Consider the following 23,879-nt stretch of genomic DNA (forward strand, 5'->3'; position numbering starts at 1 on the left):
TAAGAGGCTTGTAAGGAGCGTGAACAAGTTACCAACAGTGTGCTAAAAAGTGAAATAAGTGACAAGCTAGCCCTGTAAAGGTAAAGAAAAGTAACCACTAATGTATGGTAGCTAAAATGATTCAATTCTAGCCTATAGAAGCCCAGAAGAAAGCCACAAAACAACCGAGTCGCGCATGCCAAGCCAACAAGCCTAAAGGTAATGCCTTACATTAAAACGAAATCAGATTTAGTATTTCAACAAACTATTGTAGACATCTATCAAAGACGGGTGATAATAATCGTGCAGAGAGCAGCGAACAGCAGCGAGATCATTCCTGAAACATCCGGCTTATTTGGTAATTGGAATGTAAGTCAATAATACAAACACGTGCTATAGCTCTTCCCATTATCACCCACCTAACAGCTCATTGACAACACGGAATCAAACAGGCAGTTTCTGACTTTTCCAACGGCCTAGTTTCTGATCAGGTAACAGATAACTGCGAGTTGTAAATTCTCGAAGCTAAGTTCATTGTACATCCCTAGAAATAATCCCGAAGACGTTAACCGAATATCGACCGTGAACTTCGATCCACCAGTGAACGCACATCCAGGCAAAGAGGGCTCTCATCGAGGTACGTTCGTAGACCCGAAAGTTATAACCGCCCTTTGCTAAATCATTCATCAAAATTACAGAGCCCTTTAAATGCTGCTTCAAGTCCTTGTGCATCGAACACCTCGCAACTACGGTGGAAATCACACATCGATGGCCAATCGTGACTAGGTACATAAACAAGCCAGTCGTCCCTGTGGTAGTGGAAAGCCGAGCCAGTTCGAATACCGATCGAAAGCTCCAGTCGCCTCACTGAGTATTGGTGACCGATTTCTCATCTCAACCAGTACGAGCGCTTTCCTTACTGTGTGCGGTGGTTCGAATATTCGTCGTCGAAGGAAAGCGAATCAAACGCGTCGGTTGTGCTTAGCTGGCACCGGTACGCTTGTGAAAGTCACGGGAACGAAGTTCGGTTGGTGCCAGGTGAATCTGAGCCGGAGTGCTGCCGTGGCAATAGTCGATTGTGAATCGTTTGCTGAAAGGGCTACGGCCATATTGATGTCAGCATAGTGTGGGGAATTAAGGGATGGCCTGCGGGCAATAGTGTGCGTAAGAGCCTGGGTCATACGCCAGTGGCTACGCCGCTGAGCTGCATGCAAAAGTGTTGGTGTAAGCAAGCATAGTGAGACGTGAGCAAAATCCAATTGGGGATTCCCCGATGCACTTGATGCATCGGTTTGTTTACACCAAATAGGAAGAAGTCTCATTGAGAATAGGGTGGCAAGTGTAATCGAATATAAAAGTACCAAAGGAGAAAATACCAGTTGCATGCATGGGAATGCACTGCAGGTGCATGGAAGCAGAGGAACTACCCGGGGCCCCGTGATCACCGCTTAGGAGGACACTTCGGAGAATTAGCAAGTAAGATTAACCTTGTGTAATTTATGTATGTAGAATATAAGCACAATGTCATGTCATCCGTAAAATATGTTGAATAGTCTCGGATAAAGCATTAATACGAGTCACATTCCATAATCCAGACCTCGCGATTCTCGTACCTTGGTACCAAAAGCAATCGGGTACATCAATAAATCTTACGCAATATATGAGCTTGTAATAGTGCGTGTACCCTTAAGGCTATTGGAAACTTATCAACTTCTTTCTTGAAACTCAAATCTATTTTAGGGGAAAATTGTATATCGTCAATTGAAAAATCAAATATGTTTTCCTCATGACTGTTGTAAGTATCTATGGTAATAAATACTTTAAAGTGATTCAAAAATTTTATTTCCGGATTTAATTCAAAGAAAAAGTCCAACTTGTCGATTAAAGCTATGATCATTTAGTATTCGGTCAGTTACAAACGTGTGTATTTTAAAAACTATTCATTTGATCGGAAAACTTTCTATGGAGGAAATGAAGGTGTCAATATGACATTTAATGTAAAAATATAAAAAAATATATTTATCAATGATTTCAAGAAATACTCTAACTTTTTCATAAAATCTCTTTTTTATCTTTGCACACTGTTTTCAGTCATGTATTGATTTATTTTTTTTACCACAGAAGCAAAACCTTTGCAAAAACTTGATATTTTACACAAACTCACCTGGAAAAAGCAATTTGAATCTGGTTGGAACCTTTCTATGAGTAGGCATCTCGAAAAATTTGATTTCTAAATCCGGTTTTATCACAAATGTATTTGTCCATCAGAACACATCTGTCATATTGCGTAAAAATCGGATGCACAGATTGCGATCTTTGGAACTGATCATTATTAGTTATTTACTTGGTGTCTACTAGTCAGGCAACACTTTTTGACTGCCGGAAATGATTTTTTTTGCATTATTTAAGGAGTTTTCGTTTAGTTATCCCCAATAACCATAGATTTTTTACCATATTTAAGATCAAGGGTTCCACTATGATCCTTGGTTTGAACTTCGTGTTTATCCTAGAGTGGCTCTTTATACTTCTTAACCATTTGGTTCAAAAGAAAATCTGAAAAAATCTACAGTTTATGAGTTTTAAAGTCGATAATGTAGAATTTTCGAGGCGAAAAATGCGTAAAAGGCGCAAATTTGTGCAAAATTATTTTTACCATGGTTTTTTGCATCGTAAATATCTCAAACACACGTTAATCTAAAAATCTATCAAAAATAGGCAAGATAGTCCTTTTCATAACCAAAACAACGCTACTGAAGTTTTACATATCCGAGCTCTTTTAACGTAGCTATCACCGATATAAAGTGCCCGGATACTAAATGAGCATAGCCTTAATCTAGTGTTTCTGGTCTGGAATCTAAACAACTGACGAAGATTAAGCTCCAAAAAAATAAGTTCGAGTGGAATCACTCCTGCGATTATTTCTTAACTACTAAGAGCTATTCTCAAACAGCGAAATTGGATATGAGCTAATTTTTGTACATGGCATTTAGCAGCAGTAGAAAAGCAAAAACGTCCATACTGTAAGATAGATAAAATCGTAGTTTTATACAGTGTAATTAAATCAAGAGGATGCGCGCCCGACCATGATCCCGTTATTACATTTTACCATTTTATTCGTATTTTATTTACAGTCCATACGCCTTAACCCCGGCCATAAGATTCTGTACAACCTGTGAATCAACCTTTTTGCATGTAAACCCTTACTTTCTTCAGTTCCTTGACTGTCTTCACTACCTTAGGGCGTTTAAAAAGGTGCTGCTTCATAATCGCCCAGTGCTTCTCGATGGGGTAGAGCTCCGGAGTGTAGGAAGGGTTGAACATTTTCGGCACGAAACTGACCTTCCGCATTCCACTTTAGCACGTCCTTGGACTAGTGAAAGAGGCCAAATCCAGCCAGAAGATTGTTGGGACGTTGTGGGCCTTCTGGAGCCGCTTCTGGGCGCACTTTTTCATGTACACCTGTCCGTTCATCGTGTCCTGTGTCACGAAAGGTGCACTCCGCTTCTCACACGTGCAGATGGCTTGCCAAACCAGGAATTTATTCACAAATTTGGACATCTTCTGAGTGCGGACATGCTCCGAAACGCTGAACTCATCCTTGGCCGTGAATATGTTTTGTCGTCCATGATGCAGCATTCAACTTTCGTCAGTATGTTGAGGTACAACTTCCTGGCAAGGGTTTTGGCGGAGTTGTTCTGTTTCTCGTCGCGGGCCCTTTGTACCTTGAACGTTCGGAGCCCAGCCTTAGTTTTGGCCTTCAGACAAAACTTCGACTTAGGTGCTGCTTCTTAGCCACATCCCGAACGGAGGTTTTCGGGTTTCGGTTGAAGACCCCAACTATGCGGTTGTGATTTTTGGTGTTGTACGGAATACTTTTTTCCTTCACTTCTGGGCTTCCGATCGGTGGTCAATCGTTCCTCGAACCGCTTAATCACTCGCGACACCGTGGAATTCGCGATTCCCAACGTTTTAGTGATGGAACGATGCGAGAGATCCTTGTTGTAGTGATCCATTTCCGCGAGTTTTGATCACAGGACTTTAAAACTTTCAAGATGTAAACAATGCACTATGAACTAAATCTACAAAAATTTTTAATTAAATTCTACTCATCGGTTAAAAAGTTAGAGCAATATGATAGTGCAGCAATTTCATCGTGGACACCCTGAACTTGATTTTTTAATTTCCTTGTATAAAAAGTTAACGCTCTAAATATAAATTCAGTTGAAAATAAAATTAGCTTGAGGAACTTAATTTCAATTGATTTGTTCTTTGATTAAAAGTTATCATACAAAATTTTCAATTTTAATTATACTGAAACGAATGAAATAGTTACAAATTTGCAACTAATAAATTAAAAAGAAAGTGAAAAGTCGTTTTTTTTTCTTCATGTTGGTACTTACACGTAATTTCAAATTTTTTAAATGATTTGAATGATAATATAAAAATATGAAATGAAGGGTTAGTTCAAATAATCAATGCTATTTTGAAGTGAAGAGTTTTAAACAATTGCAATCAAAATAGCAAAACTCTAAAATCCAGATATTCAAACATTAAACTGGAATTTAACTTAAAACTAGCTGACCCGGTAAACTTCGTTTTACCTTCTAAAGTATAAATCGTAATAAATGTTTAATTTCATCTACACGTCCTTAACTGCATTGTGCTCGCCAATAGATTCTTATGGAAATCGTAACAAATAAAGTTTAATTTGTATTGGGACCCCCTATCATCAAAAGTGAGATCCTTGAAACTATTATACAAACCATCTCTGACCCAAAAAACCCTCGGATACCAAATTTTATTCATTCCGACCGACCATTTATACGTGATGTTATTACAAAGAAAACGCCTCCATTTTTATATATAAGATGTGAAGAGATAATTTTTTATGGGGACCCCCCTTTCATCAAAAGTGAGATTCTTGAAACATTATACAAACCATCTCTGACCCAAAAAACCTTCGGATACCAAATTTCACTTCATTCCGACCGATCATTCATACGTGATGTTATTACAAAGAAAACGCCTCCATTTTTATATATAAGACTAGCAGACCCGGTAAACTTCGTCTTACCATGTCCAACTTGGCGTCTATTTTCCATTTTTTCTTTGTTGTTTGACTTTAAAAAAGCATCAAATCTTGAGTTGTTAATCGTCTCACTTTCTTGAACATGTCCTAGTTTTTTTTACATATCCATATTTTTCGTTTGCTCGAATTGTTCCGCCTAATTATCTCGGAATCAAATCTAAGAACTTCAACTCAATTCTACGGGTATTTTCATAAATTATCCAAAAATTTGCTCCAATCAATCTTACATGCATTTTACATGAATACTTTTCATTTGCATTTCTTTGATTCGGATGCTTTGAATATTGCCAAATGGTACATATCAGGTATCAGCTTCCCGTTGCATATTCGATTTTTTCAGCACTTAACGTAACCATCAAACTTGGCACGCCTCATGCTAAAAAAAATACACTCTTTGAAACTTGTTCCATAAATAAACATATTTTGATTATATCTATGTTTCAATTATTGTATACCATTTAGTTGATTTACTCCGCTTTGCTCGAGTTCACTTTAAGGTTGAAATCGAAATCAAAAGTTTCTCATTTATTAGAATTTATTGCATATGAAACTTTATGGCAGAAGAATTTTGAATATCGCACAACTTTTGGAGTATTTTCCCAACATTCTGCCTAGCGCAGCACTTTTCGCTCCCAAATATTTAGCTTTGGATGGTATATTTTTAAGAACTGAAGAAATAATAAACATTTGAGAAATTTTTTTAAAAACCATTTTCAAGCAGATTTTTGTTCACTATCCTCACCCTTGGAAGCAGTGATTATTAATATCAATATTTTCATCAAAATCATGCCCAAAAATAAAAGTTCGCCCTTTTTTATTTGTTCGAGCAAAGAATGCAAATTACATTCCTTTGAACATTAACCCAATAAATCAATTAAACGATTGGTTTTGAAATGAGAAAAAATATGTTTAATTTTTTTGTTATTCAACCAAATTACAGCATTTATATTTTCTTTTTTATCCTTAAAGACACACCTGCCAATTTAAACCATTGTTGTCTGATTTAAAATTTTCCTGGGCAGTGTTGAAGATGATCTGCGATTTCATTTAAGAATATGTGATATTTTCAAGATTCAATAACATTCAATTGGAAATTAAAATTAAATACATAAAAAAAACTTATCTGTTAAGGCAACGATGATATTATTCATTCTATTTCCTGAAAATGTTCATGTAAATTTACCTCGAAACCTTAAAAAACATTTAAGTGTCTTTTTTTTATTATAAATTGTTATTTTCATTAAAGAAACATCGGGGCAAGTGCAAATGGATATCATCACAGTTCATCTTTCATATTCTTTCAAAAAGAAAAGAATTTAAAATGAATTTAATACTTGTTCCTGTTTGTCTTTTTTATCACCGTTCATTGATATATCTGCAGTTTTTCTCCACAATAAAATAATGGTTGGTACTTCAATTTCACTGAATACTGTTTTACCATAAGACCTTCATTTACAAAGACATTTTGAATATTTTAGAGAAAAATTAATATATATTTCATGGTAAAAGGCGCGTTGCCACTTGTTTCACCGTGTGAAATGAAAGGAGTTAATATTATTTTCAACACTTTCAGGTCGTTATAAAAACTTATAAAAAAATTCTGCTTCTGCTACCAAAACAATTATGGTTCTGGAATATTAATAACAAAAAAAAATTCAACAAAAAAGCGGATCTAAAGTCTCTTCTATGTGGCCAAAATATGTTATACAAAAACACACGTTAAAGTTAAGTCCGTACTTGAATTGTGTGTAAATAAACAGGGAATCTGTAAACAGATTTTCAGTGAACGATTTAAAAAAAAGATAAGTTTATTTAGTCAGGTTGTTTATTTGGGCCCTACCTGTTATAAATTAAGAAATAATGTATACATTTTTGTCAATGTTGCCAAAATCGAATGGTGCCAAAAACGAACGGGGTCTGTATTTCACATGCATTAGTACTAAATTCATATTTTTCAGACAACAATTCCTTCTATAAATAACACGAATTAAAGTTTAATTTTTTCAAATAGTTTAAATGGTTTTGATTTGATCGGCAAAATATCAATCTGGGTCACATCTAGGCGTCATTCATTCATTACTCTGTGCTGTACAAATGATCTAGAAATCAAGAAGAAAAAAAAACACATCTAGGCTTCATATGGCCACCACATGCATTGAAATTATGCTTGGTTGAAAAATGCGCGCCCAAATATTTCCAATCACAATCAGTATGCTATGCCATGGTTACTATCCTCTTGCGACGTTGGCTCGCGACGCCTCGACCATGGAGACGAAAAACAAACCGCCCGGCGCCCAAAAGAAAGAAAATGTCGACAAAATTGAAGGCCATGACTTTAATTTGATTCAATTTATTACAAATTTAATGATTACGGGCAATTGATGCGATTTTTTGTTGTTTTTATTCGATATAAACCGATTCGCATGCCTACAGAATATTCTAAAAATAATTTCATTTGAATCGGTTGGGTCATTTCGGAGGAGTAGTACTACAAACACCGTTACAAGAGAATTTTATATAATAGATTACAGTAATATTGTATGAATGAGCTGAACGCAGTATTGGCGATATAATTGGTGTAGATCGTGAAATCCAGCAGTTTTAGTCAAAAGTACTAAAAGTTCTTCTGAATGAAATGAAGAGTTAATCACCGTAAATTATTTTTATGAAATTATTTTATCGGCTATATCGGTGAAATTTTATATTCTTTGAGAAAGAATATTTAAGAATTGAAAGATTATAGACGGATAGAAGATTAGGATAAGGTGAAAGATGTTGAAAATGAGCGGAAGGGTAATATTAATTAGAAAAACTTTTCATCACATTTCATCGTTTTGTTCCTCACGGACCTACTACCTTGCAGTGGGTGATAGCGGATAGAAATGTAGCAAGGCCCGTGAGAAACAAAACGATGCAATGTGATGAAAAGTTTTTCATATTAAAATTACCCTGCCGCTCATTTTCAACATCTTTCACTTTATTCTATAATCTTTCATTTCTTAAATATTCTTTCTCAAAGAATGTAAAATTTCACCGATATAGCCGATAAAATAATTTCATAAAAATAGTTCTTCTGAATGTTTAGATTGCCATGTTGCCGAAGAAATAGTCCATTGATAACAGGATATTCACAAGGGAAACATTAAAACAAAGGCAACTGATATTGGAAGATTTTTGCATCCGAATCTCGATTTTTTATCAGCTTTTGTTTATCACTTCTAGTTTTGTGACGTTTAGTAATTTCAAAACTAATCAGTGATGAAGTTATAAACCTACATGAACAAAAAAAATATTATAAATCTATTCATTATCCCTTATTCATTTAACGATACAAACTATACAGAAGAATACCACTGAGTTGCAATTTCATGGGAAAAAACGATACAGTTTTTTTCTAGACAATCTTGTTCCGAAGATAAAACGATTCGAAAAAATTATTTTAACATTTTTCTTTGTAAATTGAATAGATATAACTATTGCTAAAATCACAAAAGTAAGGTTTAGTTAAGTATTCGGCACTGGAAATTTTTTATCAATTTAACAATTTTGTGGAAGGCTGAAAAGCATTTAAACTTATGCATTAAAAATATCTAAGATTGATTTTCTTTTAAAATGATCTCAAATTTCCTGTATTTTGCAAAACATCCCAGCAAACATTAAAAAATCGTATAAAATGTCGACTGAAGTCAGTTTAAATCGGGTAGAACAGAAAAATCGCCATGTTTGAATTTTTAAATGATTTTGCTCCTGCGTGGGTTTCAAGTCAGAAACTTAACGTCATGTTCTCTCTGCAACCAGCAGTGCATCAAAATTCCTAAAATCAGATGAAAATTAAATAATATTATTGACCATTGAGAGAACTGGAAAACATTGTCGCTGGCAACGATTTGAAGACTCTGAGAGCAAAATCTTGCGCTCTCTTGCGTTGTTCCGATATGTACCTACGAATAAAGTGTCGGATAAGGTTCAATAAATATTGGTTTCGTTGCTTTAGAAAAAAAATGAAAATTATGTAGGTATATTGCCTCCACTTTGGTAGGTAAATGCTGTTTTTTCAGCTTTTATATAATTATTCTATACATTATAGAACGAACGAATATCAAAACAGCATAGAAATACAGCTACAAAAATGTTTTCTGGCAAAGGAAACATCCTTACTTCTACAACTTTTTCGCCCAGAAATCACGGTAAATTTCTCACGATCTTCAGGAAAATTGATCATTTAGTTAAAACCTTTTTTCTAAATCTTTTTGATATTTTACACTTTAGCTTAAAACTGCACATTTCAATGAAATTTGACCATGTATTTTAAAATAATACTGGAAACAATAGCGGATAAAAAATACAAATTTGCATTCAGAGCCCCTAAATAAGTCAAATTCAGTTTTCAATTTTTTTAAACTTCGGATAAAGTGAATTTTGTTTCCTTTTAGTTATAATTGTGAATGTAAATTTTGAGTTCTGGAGATGAATTTTAATCTCTATCGCAAATCACCAATTCATTCATTTGAAACAGCTTTTATTAATATTTTTATCATATTATGTTTCATATTCGACTCCTGTTTGACAACACTTGCATTTTTTTTCGCAGCCATCCATAATATGAATGCCCGAAGCTTCATTAAAAACGAATTTCATGCCGCATCAACATTTGTTGTATATTGTAAAATAAATTTTAGAAAGTTAGACTGCCAATTGAAGTCATACGTTTCTTAAGCGCCTAGTGGAAGACTTATCACTCCAATAGAGAATTTGACTACAATTTTATTTTTTCTCAATATAGAGGTTATTTAACTCTTGAGGGCAAAAATTTTTTTTTCATTTCATTGAACGACTAAGATCAGTTAATCCACTAAATATGGTAGAAATTTCTGAAAAGACTTATTTGTTTTCAAAATTAAAATGTGTTACCAAAGGGAGATCAAAGTATTTAATCATCGCCAACAACTGACGCAAAATTTTCAAGCTCCTCAATTTCTTCGAAAATTTACTAATTTGTTTCAAAAGTAGAACGGAAAGTGGAAGTAACGCCTCGGTTAGATTCGCATCCAATGTCAGAAGAATTAAAGAAGAACGCAAAAACAAAACAACCCAAAGGACGGCGCCTGCAAAACAAACATCATATTTGGTACTGAGTGATAGCTGTGAACATCGAAGGATATCCAAAAGATTCGGGAAAGGAAACAACCAAACTAAGCTAAGTATCTTTAAGTTATCTGTCAGCGTTGGTAGTAAAATCAAGACACTAACAATTGTTCAATTATGTCTGATAAAGCTTAGTTCTTTTAGAAATGGGACAGTTACGAATGCGTGTATCTCAAAAACCTTTCGTTTGATCTAAATACTTCCTATGAAGGAAATGAAGGTAATCTTATGATAATTCATGAAAAAATTTGAAAAAAAATTATTTATTGTTTTTTCGTAAGAATAAATTCCACTTTATTCTTGGTACCTCCCATCTGCCAGCGCACACTTTTTTCAGTCATGATATTGATCAGTTTTTCAAACTCATACTTCGTCCAATCTGTATTTTAGGTGGCTACATTTTCCTCCTTCAATTTCTGCTACTCTTTTGACCAATACTTCTATTTTAAAAGAAACTGAGGGCAATTTAGTGGATACAGCTGTTTCGCGTGATCTGGCGAACGTGGAGTGCCCGAGAAATTAGAGAACGGTTGCCATGGACCGAGTGAATTTTAGGAATTATGTTCGTCAAGTTATGTCGTAAGACGGAATACTATGTAAAAAAATAGAGCTGTTTCGAAATTACCAAAACTTGATTATTTTTGAGCCACTTAATGAGCGTTTTTGATGGAATTTTTGCTGGCAAAATCTTGCAATAACGAAGTAAAACCATCATGAGATTGAACTTAAAGTATATTCGTTTAGTATAGATCGTAGGTTGCGACTCACTACCAGGCAACACTTTTAGCTTATCAGAGAAAAAAAAACTGGAAACCTTGTACCTTAGTTTTTCGCTTATTGAAAATTAAAAATGCTGGTATGAGACTTGACTTTCCTGATGACCCTTAGCCGAAATTGCCGATCATTTGCTTCACTCCAATGCTTGAATTGAACCTTGTTGAAATTTTAGACAGTATTTGCATACTTTTCCACCACTCACACGCAGTAATTTTTCGAATAATCAACGGTTTTGTCAGCTATCACTTTGATAAAGTTGTATTTCGAATGAAATTGTGCAAAATTATTTTTTCCTTTTTCTGTTGCATCGTATATACAGTACCGTTCATAATTGTATAGAAATTGGAAGCAAGCGCACTGTCACTTCGACTTTGAACTTCCATAACTTTTTACTCTTATGATATTTTTTGATCAAATTTTTTGTGTTAGATAGATCAATTATCACACTATTATATCACAAAATTTGAGTTTTCTGGAATTTGTGTGGCCTGAGAAACAGTAATTCTACGCAAATCGGACTTTTTGGACTTTTCTCATTCAAACTGCAATATCTCTGAAACTACGTTACATTTTTTTTTATTGAAATTTTGCAGAATGATTGTTGAAATATAAAGCTAGCATCTCTGAAGTTTTAGAAAAGTTCTATCGATGAGATCAAAAGATACGCGAGGTGCAATATTTCAGGCAAGGATCTAGAAATGCGATTTCTATAGAATTTTGGACGAATGTTTCCATAGGAAAATCATATTCTCTGTTTAACAACCAGTAAATCTATTTCAACCAAAAAATCAAAACAAGATCGCGAGATTTTGATTTCAAAACACAAATGGATCATTAATTCCATTTCTTTCTTTTCTTCATTGCATTTGCCAGACATTTTTTGTCTGATTGGTGGAGGAAACGATATTGTTCTCATGAATCGTCCAATCTATTATATAAAATTCTCTTGTAACGGTGTTTGTAGTACTACTCCTCCGAAATGACCCAACCGATTCAAATGAAATTATTTTTAGAATATTCTGTAGGCATGCGAATCGGTTTATATCGAATAAAAACAACAAAAAATCGCATCAATTGCCCGTAATCATTAAATTTGTAATAAATTGAATCAAATTAAAGTCATGGCCTTCAATTTTGTCGACATTTTCTTTCTTTTGGGCGCCGGGCGGTTTGTTTTTCGTCTCCATGGTCGAGGCGTCGCGAGCCAACGTCGCAAGAGGATAGTAACCATGGCATAGCATACTGATTGTGATTGGAAATATTTGGGCGCGCATTTTTCAACCAAGCATAATTTCAATGCATGTGGTGGCCATATGAAGCCTAGATGTGTTTTTTTTTCTTCTTGATTTCTAGATCATTTGTACAGCACAGAGTAATGAATGAATGACGCCTAGATGTGACCCAGATTGATATTTTGCCGATCAAATCAAAACCATTTAAACTATTTGAAAAAATTAAACTTTAATTCGTGTTATTTATAGAAGGAATTGTTGTCTGAAAAATATGAATTTAGTACTAATGCATGTGAAATACAGACCCCGTTCGTTTTTGGCACCATTCGATTTTGGCAACATTGACAAAAATGTATACATTATTTCTTAATTTATAACAGGTAGGGCCCAAATAAACAACCTGACTAAATAAACTTATCTTTTTTTTAAATCGTTCACTGAAAATCTGTTTACAGATTCCCTGTTTATTTACACACAATTCAAGTACGGACTTAACTTTAACGTGTGTTTTTGTATAACTTATTTTGGCCACATAGAAGAGACTTTAGATCCGCTTTTTTGTTGAATTTTTTTTTGTTATTAATATTCCAGAACCATAATTGTTTTGGTAGCAGAAGCAGAATTTTTTTATAAGTTTTTATAACGACCTGAAAGTGTTGAAAATAATATTAACTCCTTTCATTTCACACGGTGAAACAAGTGGCAACGCGCCTTTTACCATGAAATATATATTAATTTTTCTCTAAAATATTCAAAATGTCTTTGTAAATGAAGGTCTTATGGTAAAACAGTATTCAGTGAAATTGAAGTACCAACCATTATTTTATTGTGGAGAAAAACTGCAGATATATCAATGAACGGTGATAAAAAAGACAAACAGGAACAAGTATTAAATTCATTTTAAAGTCTTTTCTTTTTGAAAGAATATGAAAGATGAACTGTGATGATATCCATTTGCACTTGCCCCGATGTTTCTTTAATGAAAATAACAATTTATAATAAAAAAAAGACACTTAAATGTTTTTTAAGGTTTCGAGGTAAATTTACATGAACATTTTCAGGAAATAGAATGAATAATATCATCGTTGCCTCAACAGATAAGTTTTTTTTATGTATTTAATTTTAATTTCCAATTGAATGTTATTGAATCTTGAAAATATCACATATTCTTAAATGAAATCGCAGATCATCTTCAACACTGCCCAGGAAAATTTTAAATCAGACAACAATGGTTTAAATTGGCAGGTGTGTCTTTAAGGATAAAAAAGAAAATATAAATGCTGTAATTTGGTTGAATAACAAAAAAATTAAACATATTTTTTCTCATTTCAAAACCAATCGTTTAATTGATTTATTGGGTTAATGTTCAAAGGAATGTAATTTGCATTCTTTGCTCGAACAAATAAAAAAGGGCGAACTTTTATTTTTGGGCATGATTTTGATGAAAATATTGATATTAATAATCACTGCTTCCAAGGGTGAGGATAGTGAACAAAAATCTGCTTGAAAATGGTTTTTAAAAAAATTTCTCAAATGTTTATTATTTCTTCAGTTCTTAAAAATATACCATCCAAAGCTAAATATTTGGGAGCGAAAAGTGCTGCGCTAGGCAGAATGTTGGGAAAATACTCCAAAAGTTGTGCGATATTCAAAATTCTTCTGCCATAAAGTTTCATATGCAATAAATTCTAATAAATGAGAAACTTTTGATTTCGATTTCAACCTTAAAGTGAACTCGAGCAAAGCGGAGTAAATCAACTAAATGGTATACAATAATTGAAACATAGATATAATCAACATATGTTTATTTATGGAACAAGTTTCAAAGAGTGTATTTTTTTTAGCATGAGGCGTGCCAAGTTTGATGGTTACGTTAAGTGCTGAAAAAATCGAATATGCAACGGGAAGCTGATACCTGATATGTACCATTTGGCAATATTCAAAGCATCCGAATCAAAGAAATGCAAATGAAAAGTATTCATGTAAAATGCATGTAAGATTGATTGGAGCAAATTTTTGGATAATTTATGAAAATACCCGTAGAATTGAGTTGAAGTTCTTAGATTTGATTCCGAGATAATTAGGCGGAACAATTCGAGCAAACGAAAAATATGGATATGTAAAAAAAACTAGGACATGTTCAAGAAAGTGAGACGATTAACAACTCAAGATTTGATGCTTTTTTAAAGTCAAACAACAAAGAAAAAATGGAAAATAGACGCCAAGTTGGACATGGTAAGACGAAGTTTACCGGGTCTGCTAGTCTTATATATAAAAATGGAGGCGTTTTCTTTGTAATAACATCACGTATGAATGATCGGTCAGAATGAAGTGAAATTTGGTATCCGAAGGTTTTTTGGGTCAGAGATGGTTTGTATAATGTTTCAAGAATCTCACTTTTGATGAAAGGGGGGTCCCCATAAAAAATTATCTCTTCACATCTTATATATAAAAATGGAGGCGTTTTCTTTGTAATAACATCACGTATAAATGGTCGGTCGGAATGAATAAAATTTGGTATCCGAGGGTTTTTTGGGTCAGAGATGGTTTGTATAATAGTTTCAAGGATCTCACTTTTGATGATAGGGGGTCCCAATACAAATTAAACTTTATTTGTTACGATTTCCATAAGAATCTATTGGCGAGCACAATGCAGTTAAGGACGTGTAGATGAAATTAAACATTTATTACGATTTATACTTTAGAAGGTAAAACGAAGTTTACCGGGTCAGCTAGTATTCTATAGAAATCGCATTTCTAGGTTCATGCCTAAAAAAATACACCTCGCGTAACTTTTGATCTCATCGATAGAACTTTTCGAAAACTTCAGAGATGCTAGCTTCATATTTCAACAATCACTCTGCAAAATTTCAATAAAAAAATGTAACGTAGTTTCAGAGATATTGCAGTTTGAATGAAAAAAGTTCAAAAAGTCCAATTTTCGTAGAATTACTGTTTCTCAGGCCACACAAATTCCAGAAAACTCAAATTTTGTGATATAATAGTGTGATAGTTGATCAATCTAACACAAAAAATTTGATCAAAAAATATCATAAGAGTAAAAAGTTATGGAAGTTATAAGTCAAAGTGACAATGCTCTTGCTTACAATTTCTATACAATTATGAACGGTACTGTATCTCAAAAACGCGTGAATTAAACATTTTGAAATAAATAGGCCAGGTAGTCCTTTTTACAGGCAACAAAATGCTGTCAAAATTTTGAATGTCTGATTACTAGTAAACGAGCTATTAGCAAAAGAAAGTGTCCCATTTCTAAAAGAACTAAGCTTAAGTAGGTGTCAATTTTATCAATATTAAAGTTTTTCTATACAGACTGTTATGAAATGTTAGTAAAATTCACATCTTAGAGCACCTGTATCCGTGAACCAAACAGCCGGTTTAGACCCAAATTCCGACCCAAGCAACCGCATCCGTTTTCCATTATACCAGTTTCATCTCACACTTTATTAGAATCGGTATAGGGATTGCTCCAAAATTGATAAAATTAGGATCCAACTTTACGCAGTTCTAAACCGTTTGACGGTTAATGTAACACGAGTGGGGTTGCCCGTTTTTTCATTGGATTGAATCTTATTTCGCTGGTTCAATTCATGTTTAAATTAGACCCAAGAATAGACCACGGATACAGATGCTCTTAGAACGCTATAGAAGTTGATCACATGAAAAGGTATTTTAATAATTTAACATCAACTTTAATTCGATACGTGATTTTTTTAAATTGGTTTGTTGACGCAAGCCGTTTTTAGAAGTGTTGTTTTAAACCACTTTCCGCGATTGTTAATGATTGTGCGTGATGATTGGACTTTGTGGAGGTTCCCAAGACGTAGGACAGCAATCTTTTTTTTACAGAAGCTGCATTTAAATTTAAAAAAAAAACTACCTAATTGAGTAGCTTTAACAACATGAAAAATATTATGCACGTTCAAATCTTATTTAAGTATTTCAAAAAAAGTTAAAGTTACAGTTAAGTTACAGATAAATACTTTATTATATTAATTATAGGGATTAGAAGCAACTTTAATTGATTCGTATTAGTATTTAAAGTTATGAAAGGATTAAAAGTTTATTGATAGTATTTTATAAATTGGACAATAAGATGACGAATTTGATTACAAAATGTACTTACGAGTTTTGTTTGTGAACATAGCTTAAGAAAATCTTAGTTTATCCGACAATCAAACTATATTCATAATATAGAAAAAAAACCTGCCATTGAAAATTTAACGTAGTCAGAGGTTTCGTAAATTAAAATAAAGTTTAAACCAAATTATTGAACCCCGTGAAAACATTCTACAACATGATTTAAGAATTTTGCAATGAACTGAGTAGACATTAGGTGGATAGGTTGAACATTCAGAATCATGCACTTGTCAAAAGTGTTTCCCGATGATATCCCTGAACCCACACTCCCAAACAAACCTTTTTTTGCTAGAATGCAGAGGTGACCTCGGTCCTAAAGCACAAATTTATTTCTTTCATCCTTTTCTCTATTTTTCCTACCTATCTATTGACTACTAGGACGTGGCCGGCGCCGTTATTGACGTTTAAAGAGAGAGCATCAGTTTTATGCATTGAGAATGAGTTGCTAGTCCCAAGCGTCATTCTTTTGACCCTTGCGCAAAATTGATGGCCTCGGTCAATCACGGAGTAGCAACCATTGGCGATGCGGAATTCGGTCTACAAAGCCACACCAGCGATCGTTGAGTTCAAAATGCTATGATTTATTGTTTTTAGAACTGTCACTCTAATCATTCCTTGCAATACTTAACTCAACTAAAAATACAAAGTTTAAAATATCAAACTGTTTTTTTTCCATTCAAATATTTTTATAGTTGAAAAGCATTTTGGGTTTGACAATCTAAGGTGGATGTGAGTAGCCAATCAAGCTAAGCTAAGCTAAGCTAACCTGGTAGAAATTTCTGAAAATTAAAGAAAATTGCAAATCACATGATTTCGCACATATGTAAATAGTTTTGAGCTTTTTTTGTGTTTCTATCTCAGCGAATATAAACACTCCTTGGTGAAGGCAATAAATGTAACAAATTTGTCATTCCACTAAGATTCAAATCGAAATGAAAAATTTAGAAGCTCAGAATTTGATTCTAGTTCACATTGATCTGCGTTGTGATCGGAAGTCACAAATCCTGGACTGGAAACCGTCTCGACGCCGCGTCTCTTTGCTACTAAAGTAAGTACATGTACTTAGATTATTCTCGGTGATGATGACTTTTAATGGTTACGTAAATTGCCCAATAGACTGCCCCGAATTTGTATGGAAAATTTCAAACTTGTGAAATCTTATGCCATGCAGACTTAAATTGATTCTAGGCCTACTACAAGATCTCGTGTCAAATTTGGGTCAGATCGGACCGCGAGAAGAGGTCGCTCAACGGGCCTGAAGTTTGTATGGGATTTTGAGAAACTTTGTTCGGGAGTAACAGGAAACCCCAGTTTTTCATCAATAACTTTGGTCTTCCATGGTTACCATTAACTAAAAAATAGTAGAATTTTCGTGACGTCACAACGCATAAAAATAGATACCTTTATTACCGATTCTAGACCGAAGTAGCTGTGATTATTTTGAACCTAATGTCATGCTTAAAAGATGGCTTTTAAACAATAATTTTGCAATAATTTTTATTTTAAATATAGCTAGTTTTTTGACAAAGTTATGTTTCCAATAAAGATTAATTGTTAAAATTAGTTTATTTTCACACAAAAATTGTTAAATTTCAACGACAACATACTTTATTCCAAAAAAAGGTAACTGAATATCTTTTGATGGAAAATGAAACTCAAGAAATAATCTTTCAACTTTCAAATGCTGAACAAATAATTTTTGAATAATGAAAAATAAAAATCGGTTCTTCAGTTGAGGGGCGCTTGGTATGGGTCAGTTATCTATTACTACAGTAATATTATTCACATTAACTCAGTAATTTTTAAGTAGTAATTTTTGTAGAAAACTCTTGTTTCGCGCTTGTATTTATTTTTTACTTCATATTTTTGGTTCTAAACGACAATTACTCCATCCATGTTCGATTTATCTGTCGAACAATTGAATACAAAATGTAGAAGAAAATTTTGACGACATTCAACCATTTCTTTTATAATAAGGGATAGACATAGTACTATTCTCGTTTCGCTCATTTTAAATAGATTTGTGAGTTGCTAGAAACACAAATCATAATTATTTTTCCATTTCTTGTCCATATTCGCCCCAGTTTACGGTATTTTATCAGTTTACTCTTAACATCGGTTCACTTACGTTGCTGTGAGAGACATGGCAACCGGAAACACCTTCATCTGTTTGCTGCCCAGCAGGTATTCCGCAGTGTTGTCTTGCTTTTGCTTGGCGAAGAACCCATAGTAGATACCGATGAGCACCGAAAGGCCCATCATGGAGAAGAATATCACATAATCAAAGGCACTGAACCACAGCTTCACCTGCTCGATACCGGACTCCTCGGTTGTTGGAACGTCGGCGATTGTCATGTTTGCTTAACAATTTGTATTTCACTCATTGATTCAATCCTTCAAGGCGATACTACGACCACACGTGGAACACCGTAATTGATAAACTCCAATCCTAATGCACAGTCAATGTTCCGACTTGGTTTGAATGAACTGCGCGTAACGTAACATAGATAAACGAAGTCTCAATAGAACCGGATTTATTTTTAAACCAGGGAAGCGTGTCTTGCCCAATGCAAGAGCGTTGACACTTTCGGCGGATGGCGTGTTGCGTGAAAATGCGCATGAAGCGCTTCCTCAAATAATGCACTAAATCCGATTGACACAAGATATCGCCAGGCCCCCGTCTCAGAACGACTGATATTGCACCGGTAGTTGAGCGTCCACTTTTATCACGATATATTTACTCGGCTGGATTATTTATACGAGGTCATAAAGTTAGATTAAAGCCATGTAGAGATCGCTACCGGTCGTGGTGTGTGCTCAGAAAATAATCCTAGCATACGTAGGAAACGTCTGGTATTGTTTATGAGAAGATCTCCTCTCAGCTGTCTCTTGGTGCGTGTGTCATAGGCATGGAATTGGAAACCCCCCAAACATCCTGCTGGCTCGTGATTTATTCTGATACGATTGTGTTGTATCACGTTGATCCGATTCAAACAATCCGAAAAATGTGTTCCAAAAATGGTTTGCGCAGTATCATCCGATTTTTATCTTTTATCAAAATGAGAAGGCATTCTGTTACCAAGCCACATCTTCAGCTAAAATCAACAAATGAATTTCTTTTTCTAATGGGTCAAGTTTAAAGTTCTTTGTAAGTAGCTGAAAGTTGTTTCAATAAAATTGAAATACATGTGCGAAACAACTTAGAGTAGTTCCGCGATTTGTTATCAAAAATACTGTAAAAGCACAGTGATCGCCTCCACTGGCCTCTTCTATGTTCGTCGAATTATGCTAACTTGAGCAATTGAAAGTAAAATGCGTTCTATTCAACAATTTCAGCATGACATAATAATCCAGGCCGAGCTGGATTAGACAGAACCTTGAGCTTGAATATACAGGTGTCTATAAACATAAACGATTTACTATGGTGTAGTTTAAATAGAAGCAATTGACTGATTAGGTGTATACCGTTCTATCAGAGACTCGAAGGGTATTGTTTGAAATATTTGTTGAAATGGATCTTTTGATTTTTTTTAGAAAAATTTCAAAAAATCCATAATGTTATTTTTTTTTTAATTTCAAGCTGCTTGTTGTAAATTGGTGCATTAATCACACAAAAAAAGATCAAGAGATTCTTGGCTTCAGAACTTTCTTGACCAGATTATTCACTTGATCTAGATTCTCGTCGACTGTTCGAATGTTTGCGGCTTAGTTTCTCTGCCATAGTTTTCCGAGCCTGTCTTTTGTTTGATATCAATTTTGGATCAAATATTATTTTTATATTATTTTAGAACCAATATTTAAGAGCAAGAATCCTTCTAGAATAACATGTTTTAAAAGTGGAAAATTTCCAGCAAATTCTCCGAGCTACCCACAAAAAAGGCAAATGTCCTAGTAAATTAACAGATTTTTCGTGATTGTGACGTCGCAGTATGTACTTATACTAGAGCAGAGCTGCCTTGACACTACCTTCTCTAAATATTCCTTGGATGTGAACTGTTTTTCAGAAATGTCTGGAAGCTTTTGAAAAAATTTCAAAAGTGTGGTAAAGTCGAACTTTATAGGTGATGGCCTTTTTTATTTTTGTCGCCAGATCGCAATATTGCAGTTTAGGGAATACCACTTATTACTTTATCATAATCATACATTCTATACACTACCAATGCCGGAGACTATTGTGGTGATGTCGGCGGTACTACGTTTTATGCTTTACTTCCTGTATTACTACCATCTTCGTGGCATTCCCTACTCTTCAATTTCTAATTCGAATCATTTCCTGCCATTTTGCTACGAAAATTTTGAATTTTTATTGTTTTGTCAGAAAATTCATGTCGAAACTCAAAAGTCTGGAAATGTCTGGAATAAATGACAAAAGTCTGAAAGTCTGGAAACCTTGAAAAATGTCTGGCAAAAGTCCAAAAAAAATCTGGAAGGTTGACATCACTGATCTAAGCCAGTCGAGACACAACAGTCTACCAGGCAGCATGTGAGGCACGGCGTGGTGGGTGATCTCTTGTGATTAGCTAGCTTGCACATTTGGCGACCGTGACAGGACTTATAGTTTTTTTTAGTACACCACACATGGAGTAAAAAGTGATTTGTAAGTATTGCTTTGAAAGAATGTGATTTGAAAAAATATGCAGGAATAGGAGCAGAAAAATACCAGTGTTGCCAGAAACACATATCTTGTGAGTATTCGTAATGAAAATAATCAAAAATATTTAGAAACAAAGTTTAAGCGATGAATATAAAGTCTGAGCACCCGAAAAGGCGATTTGAAATAACAACCCTGAGATTGCGTGTTGAGAGGACCGCATCGAAAGTTAACCGCGTTTTGAGATGACAGCTGTTGAATAGGCGAGTTGAGAGGACCGAAAGTACACTCTAATTCTCCCTGACTCAGATTTGAAGGAAAACAATTCAAAATGCGCCAAAACTGGGGAAACTCAAATTTTGATTAGAACGGCACAACTCAAAAATGAATTATAGGGGTTTTCGCGAATTCTTAGTTGTTTTCAATCAGGCATTTTTAAGGAGCATCTGAACGGTCTGAGCCAAAACAACTCAGAATTTTCAAAATTTGAACACGGTTTGGAAAAGGATTATATTTTTGAAAGAAATAAATAAAAATTTCGGATTCAATTCAATCTAATGAAACAAATGCGTGAAAATGATGTTTATTTCAATTGTTTTGTTGTCAAAAGATTAGGATTGTTGGATTATTGAAGCGATAAAAGTACTGGTGCACAGAAATCAGCATTCATTTTTTGCTGGACCGACGGAATCGTCTAGCGTAATTTTCGGAATTAAATCCTCAACCGGGCGGGGGAGTGTGACCATACGGCATTTCCAGTTGATCTGAAGCCTGTTCCCAGAGCTGGTACATTTCAGGCCTACGAATCGGAGCCGTTTAGCAACAGCTCCCGGGGGTTAATTTTGGGGAAGTCTAGCACTTGTTCCTGAGGCAGAAATTGACATACCTTTTTTGTTACGATGTTCAGTTGCCGGATGCGGTTCAGAAATTCCGACCTGTGTCGAACTTTCAGGCACCGTGACACTTGTTACCAGTTCAAATTGGAGGGATATTAAATCTATCTAACATTGCATTAAACAAAACTTTTACCTGAAAACACCGTTGATCACTAGCTCTTTTTTATGACTTTCAGTGGCAAAATGTTTTTCCTTTGAGTTTTAAAATTGCTCTGAGTAGTTTTAATCTATTTTGCTCGAAAAAGTGCGCGTCTTTTCTAAGTCTCGGGTTTTAAAACTCGCTAGATGAAAATAACTCAGAATTTTGATGGAAATAAATTCAGTTGCTTTCATCCTCATATATGGTGCGATCCATGAACCGAAATTATTCAGTCTCTGAATAATCTAAAATTACCGTGTATAACAGCGTGTTAAAAAGACAGATTACAGATGTCAAGCTTAGTTCTTTTTTAAATGGGACATTTTCATCTGTTGATAGCATATTTACTAGTAGTCGGACATTCATAAATTTGACAACATTTTGCTGCCTGTTAAAAAATCTATCAGACCTATTTTTTTCAAAATTTTAAATTTACGCGTATTTGAGATATTTACGATGCAAGGGAAAAATAAAAAAAATGTTTTGCACAGTTTCGTTCAAAATATATCATTATCAAATTGATAGCTGATATAATCGTTGATTATTTGTGTAAAAGTAGTGGAAATGTATGCATACACTGTTTAAAATGTCCACAAAGTTCAAATCAAGCATTGGAGTGAAGCACATGATCGGCAATTACGGTTTAGGGTCATCAGGGAAGTCAAGGTTCATACAAGAATTTTTAATTTTAAATAATCGAAAAACTAAGAATGAGACATTGAAACCTTACCTCAAACAACATGTGTTTGCTAGTTCCAGAGCTCGTAAGCTGTATACCTGGTAAAGAGGCTATGGGACAGATGATTTCTGATGGACGACAAAACTTATGGAAAACCCTAATTCTAACAAATTCCAGCGTTTGAATCCTTCAACATGTCTGCTCGTGGTAAGGTCCCTAGCAGATTAAAGTTTGTGTTTGCTGATTGTTTTGTATAAAATATGATGATTTGCCAAAATTCTGCTTCTGTGGAAAAGTACAACCAATTTTAAAACGAAAGCATTGGTTTTCGCTGTTTTTTTTAAGCCAAAAAAGAGTAATTTTGTTTGTTCCCTTCGCAACCTACGATCTATACTAATCGATTGTTCTTTAAATTCAATCTCATGATGGTTTGACTTCTTTATTGATAGATTTTTCCAGCAGAAATTCCATTTAAAACGCTAAAACGCTAAATAATCAAGTTTTATTATTTTCGAACAGCTGTATCCACTAAATTGCCCTTATTTCCTTCAAAAAGAGTAGTATTGGATCGAAAACTAGTAGAAATTGAAGGAGGAGAATGCAGCCACCTAAAATACAGATTAAGCGAATTACAAGTTAGAAAAACTGATCAATATCATGACTGAAAAAAGTGTGCGTCAGCCGATTCGAGATACCAAGAATAAATTAGAAATTTTTCACACAAAACCGATAATTTTTTTTTTCAATTTTTTTCATGAATCATCACAAAATACCTTCATTTTATTCATAGAAAGTATTTCAATCAAGCGAATAGTTTTTGAGATACACGCATTTGAGATAACTGTCCCATTTCTAAATGCCATAAGCTTTAGAAAGGTGAGTTGAGAGGACACCCTTGAGATTGCGTGTTAAAAGAACAGCACTTATAGTAAAACAGCATGATGCAAATTTTGAGTTTTAAAACAATAACGAGATCATGAAGAAGTATTAGCTTCTGTAGAAAACTGCTGTATTAAAAAAAAATGAGTAAAGAAATCAGCGCGTTATGAAGATAGCTAGGCCGTGTGTATGAAAAAACAGCATGTTAAGAGATCAACTATTATAGATAAAAAAAAAAAAGGCAGGGAGGGCGTCTGAGAAATTTTTAGTTAAGAGAACCCAGAATTGATACCAGAACAGTGTGTTTAGAAG

At 34.3% G+C, this 23,879-nt stretch overlaps 1 protein-coding gene across 1 annotated transcript in view; it reads right to left on the reverse strand.

The window, feature by feature from the left end:
• Positions 1 to 19,201, reverse strand: part of LOC129745490 (sodium-coupled monocarboxylate transporter 1-like) — a 34,051-nt gene extending 14,850 nt beyond the window's left edge. Inside the window, exon 1 of the mRNA XM_055738599.1 lies at positions 18,512 to 19,201. Coding sequence (XP_055594574.1) covers positions 18,512 to 18,738 — 227 coding nt within the window. The 5' untranslated portion in view covers positions 18,739 to 19,201. The remainder of the gene's footprint in view (positions 1 to 18,511) is intronic.
• Positions 19,202 to 23,879: the final 4,678 nt, after the last annotated feature.

This window comes from Uranotaenia lowii, chromosome 2 (assembly GCF_029784155.1).
Source record: "Uranotaenia lowii strain MFRU-FL chromosome 2, ASM2978415v1, whole genome shotgun sequence".
Classification (NCBI taxonomy): Eukaryota; Metazoa; Arthropoda; class Insecta; order Diptera; family Culicidae; genus Uranotaenia; species Uranotaenia lowii.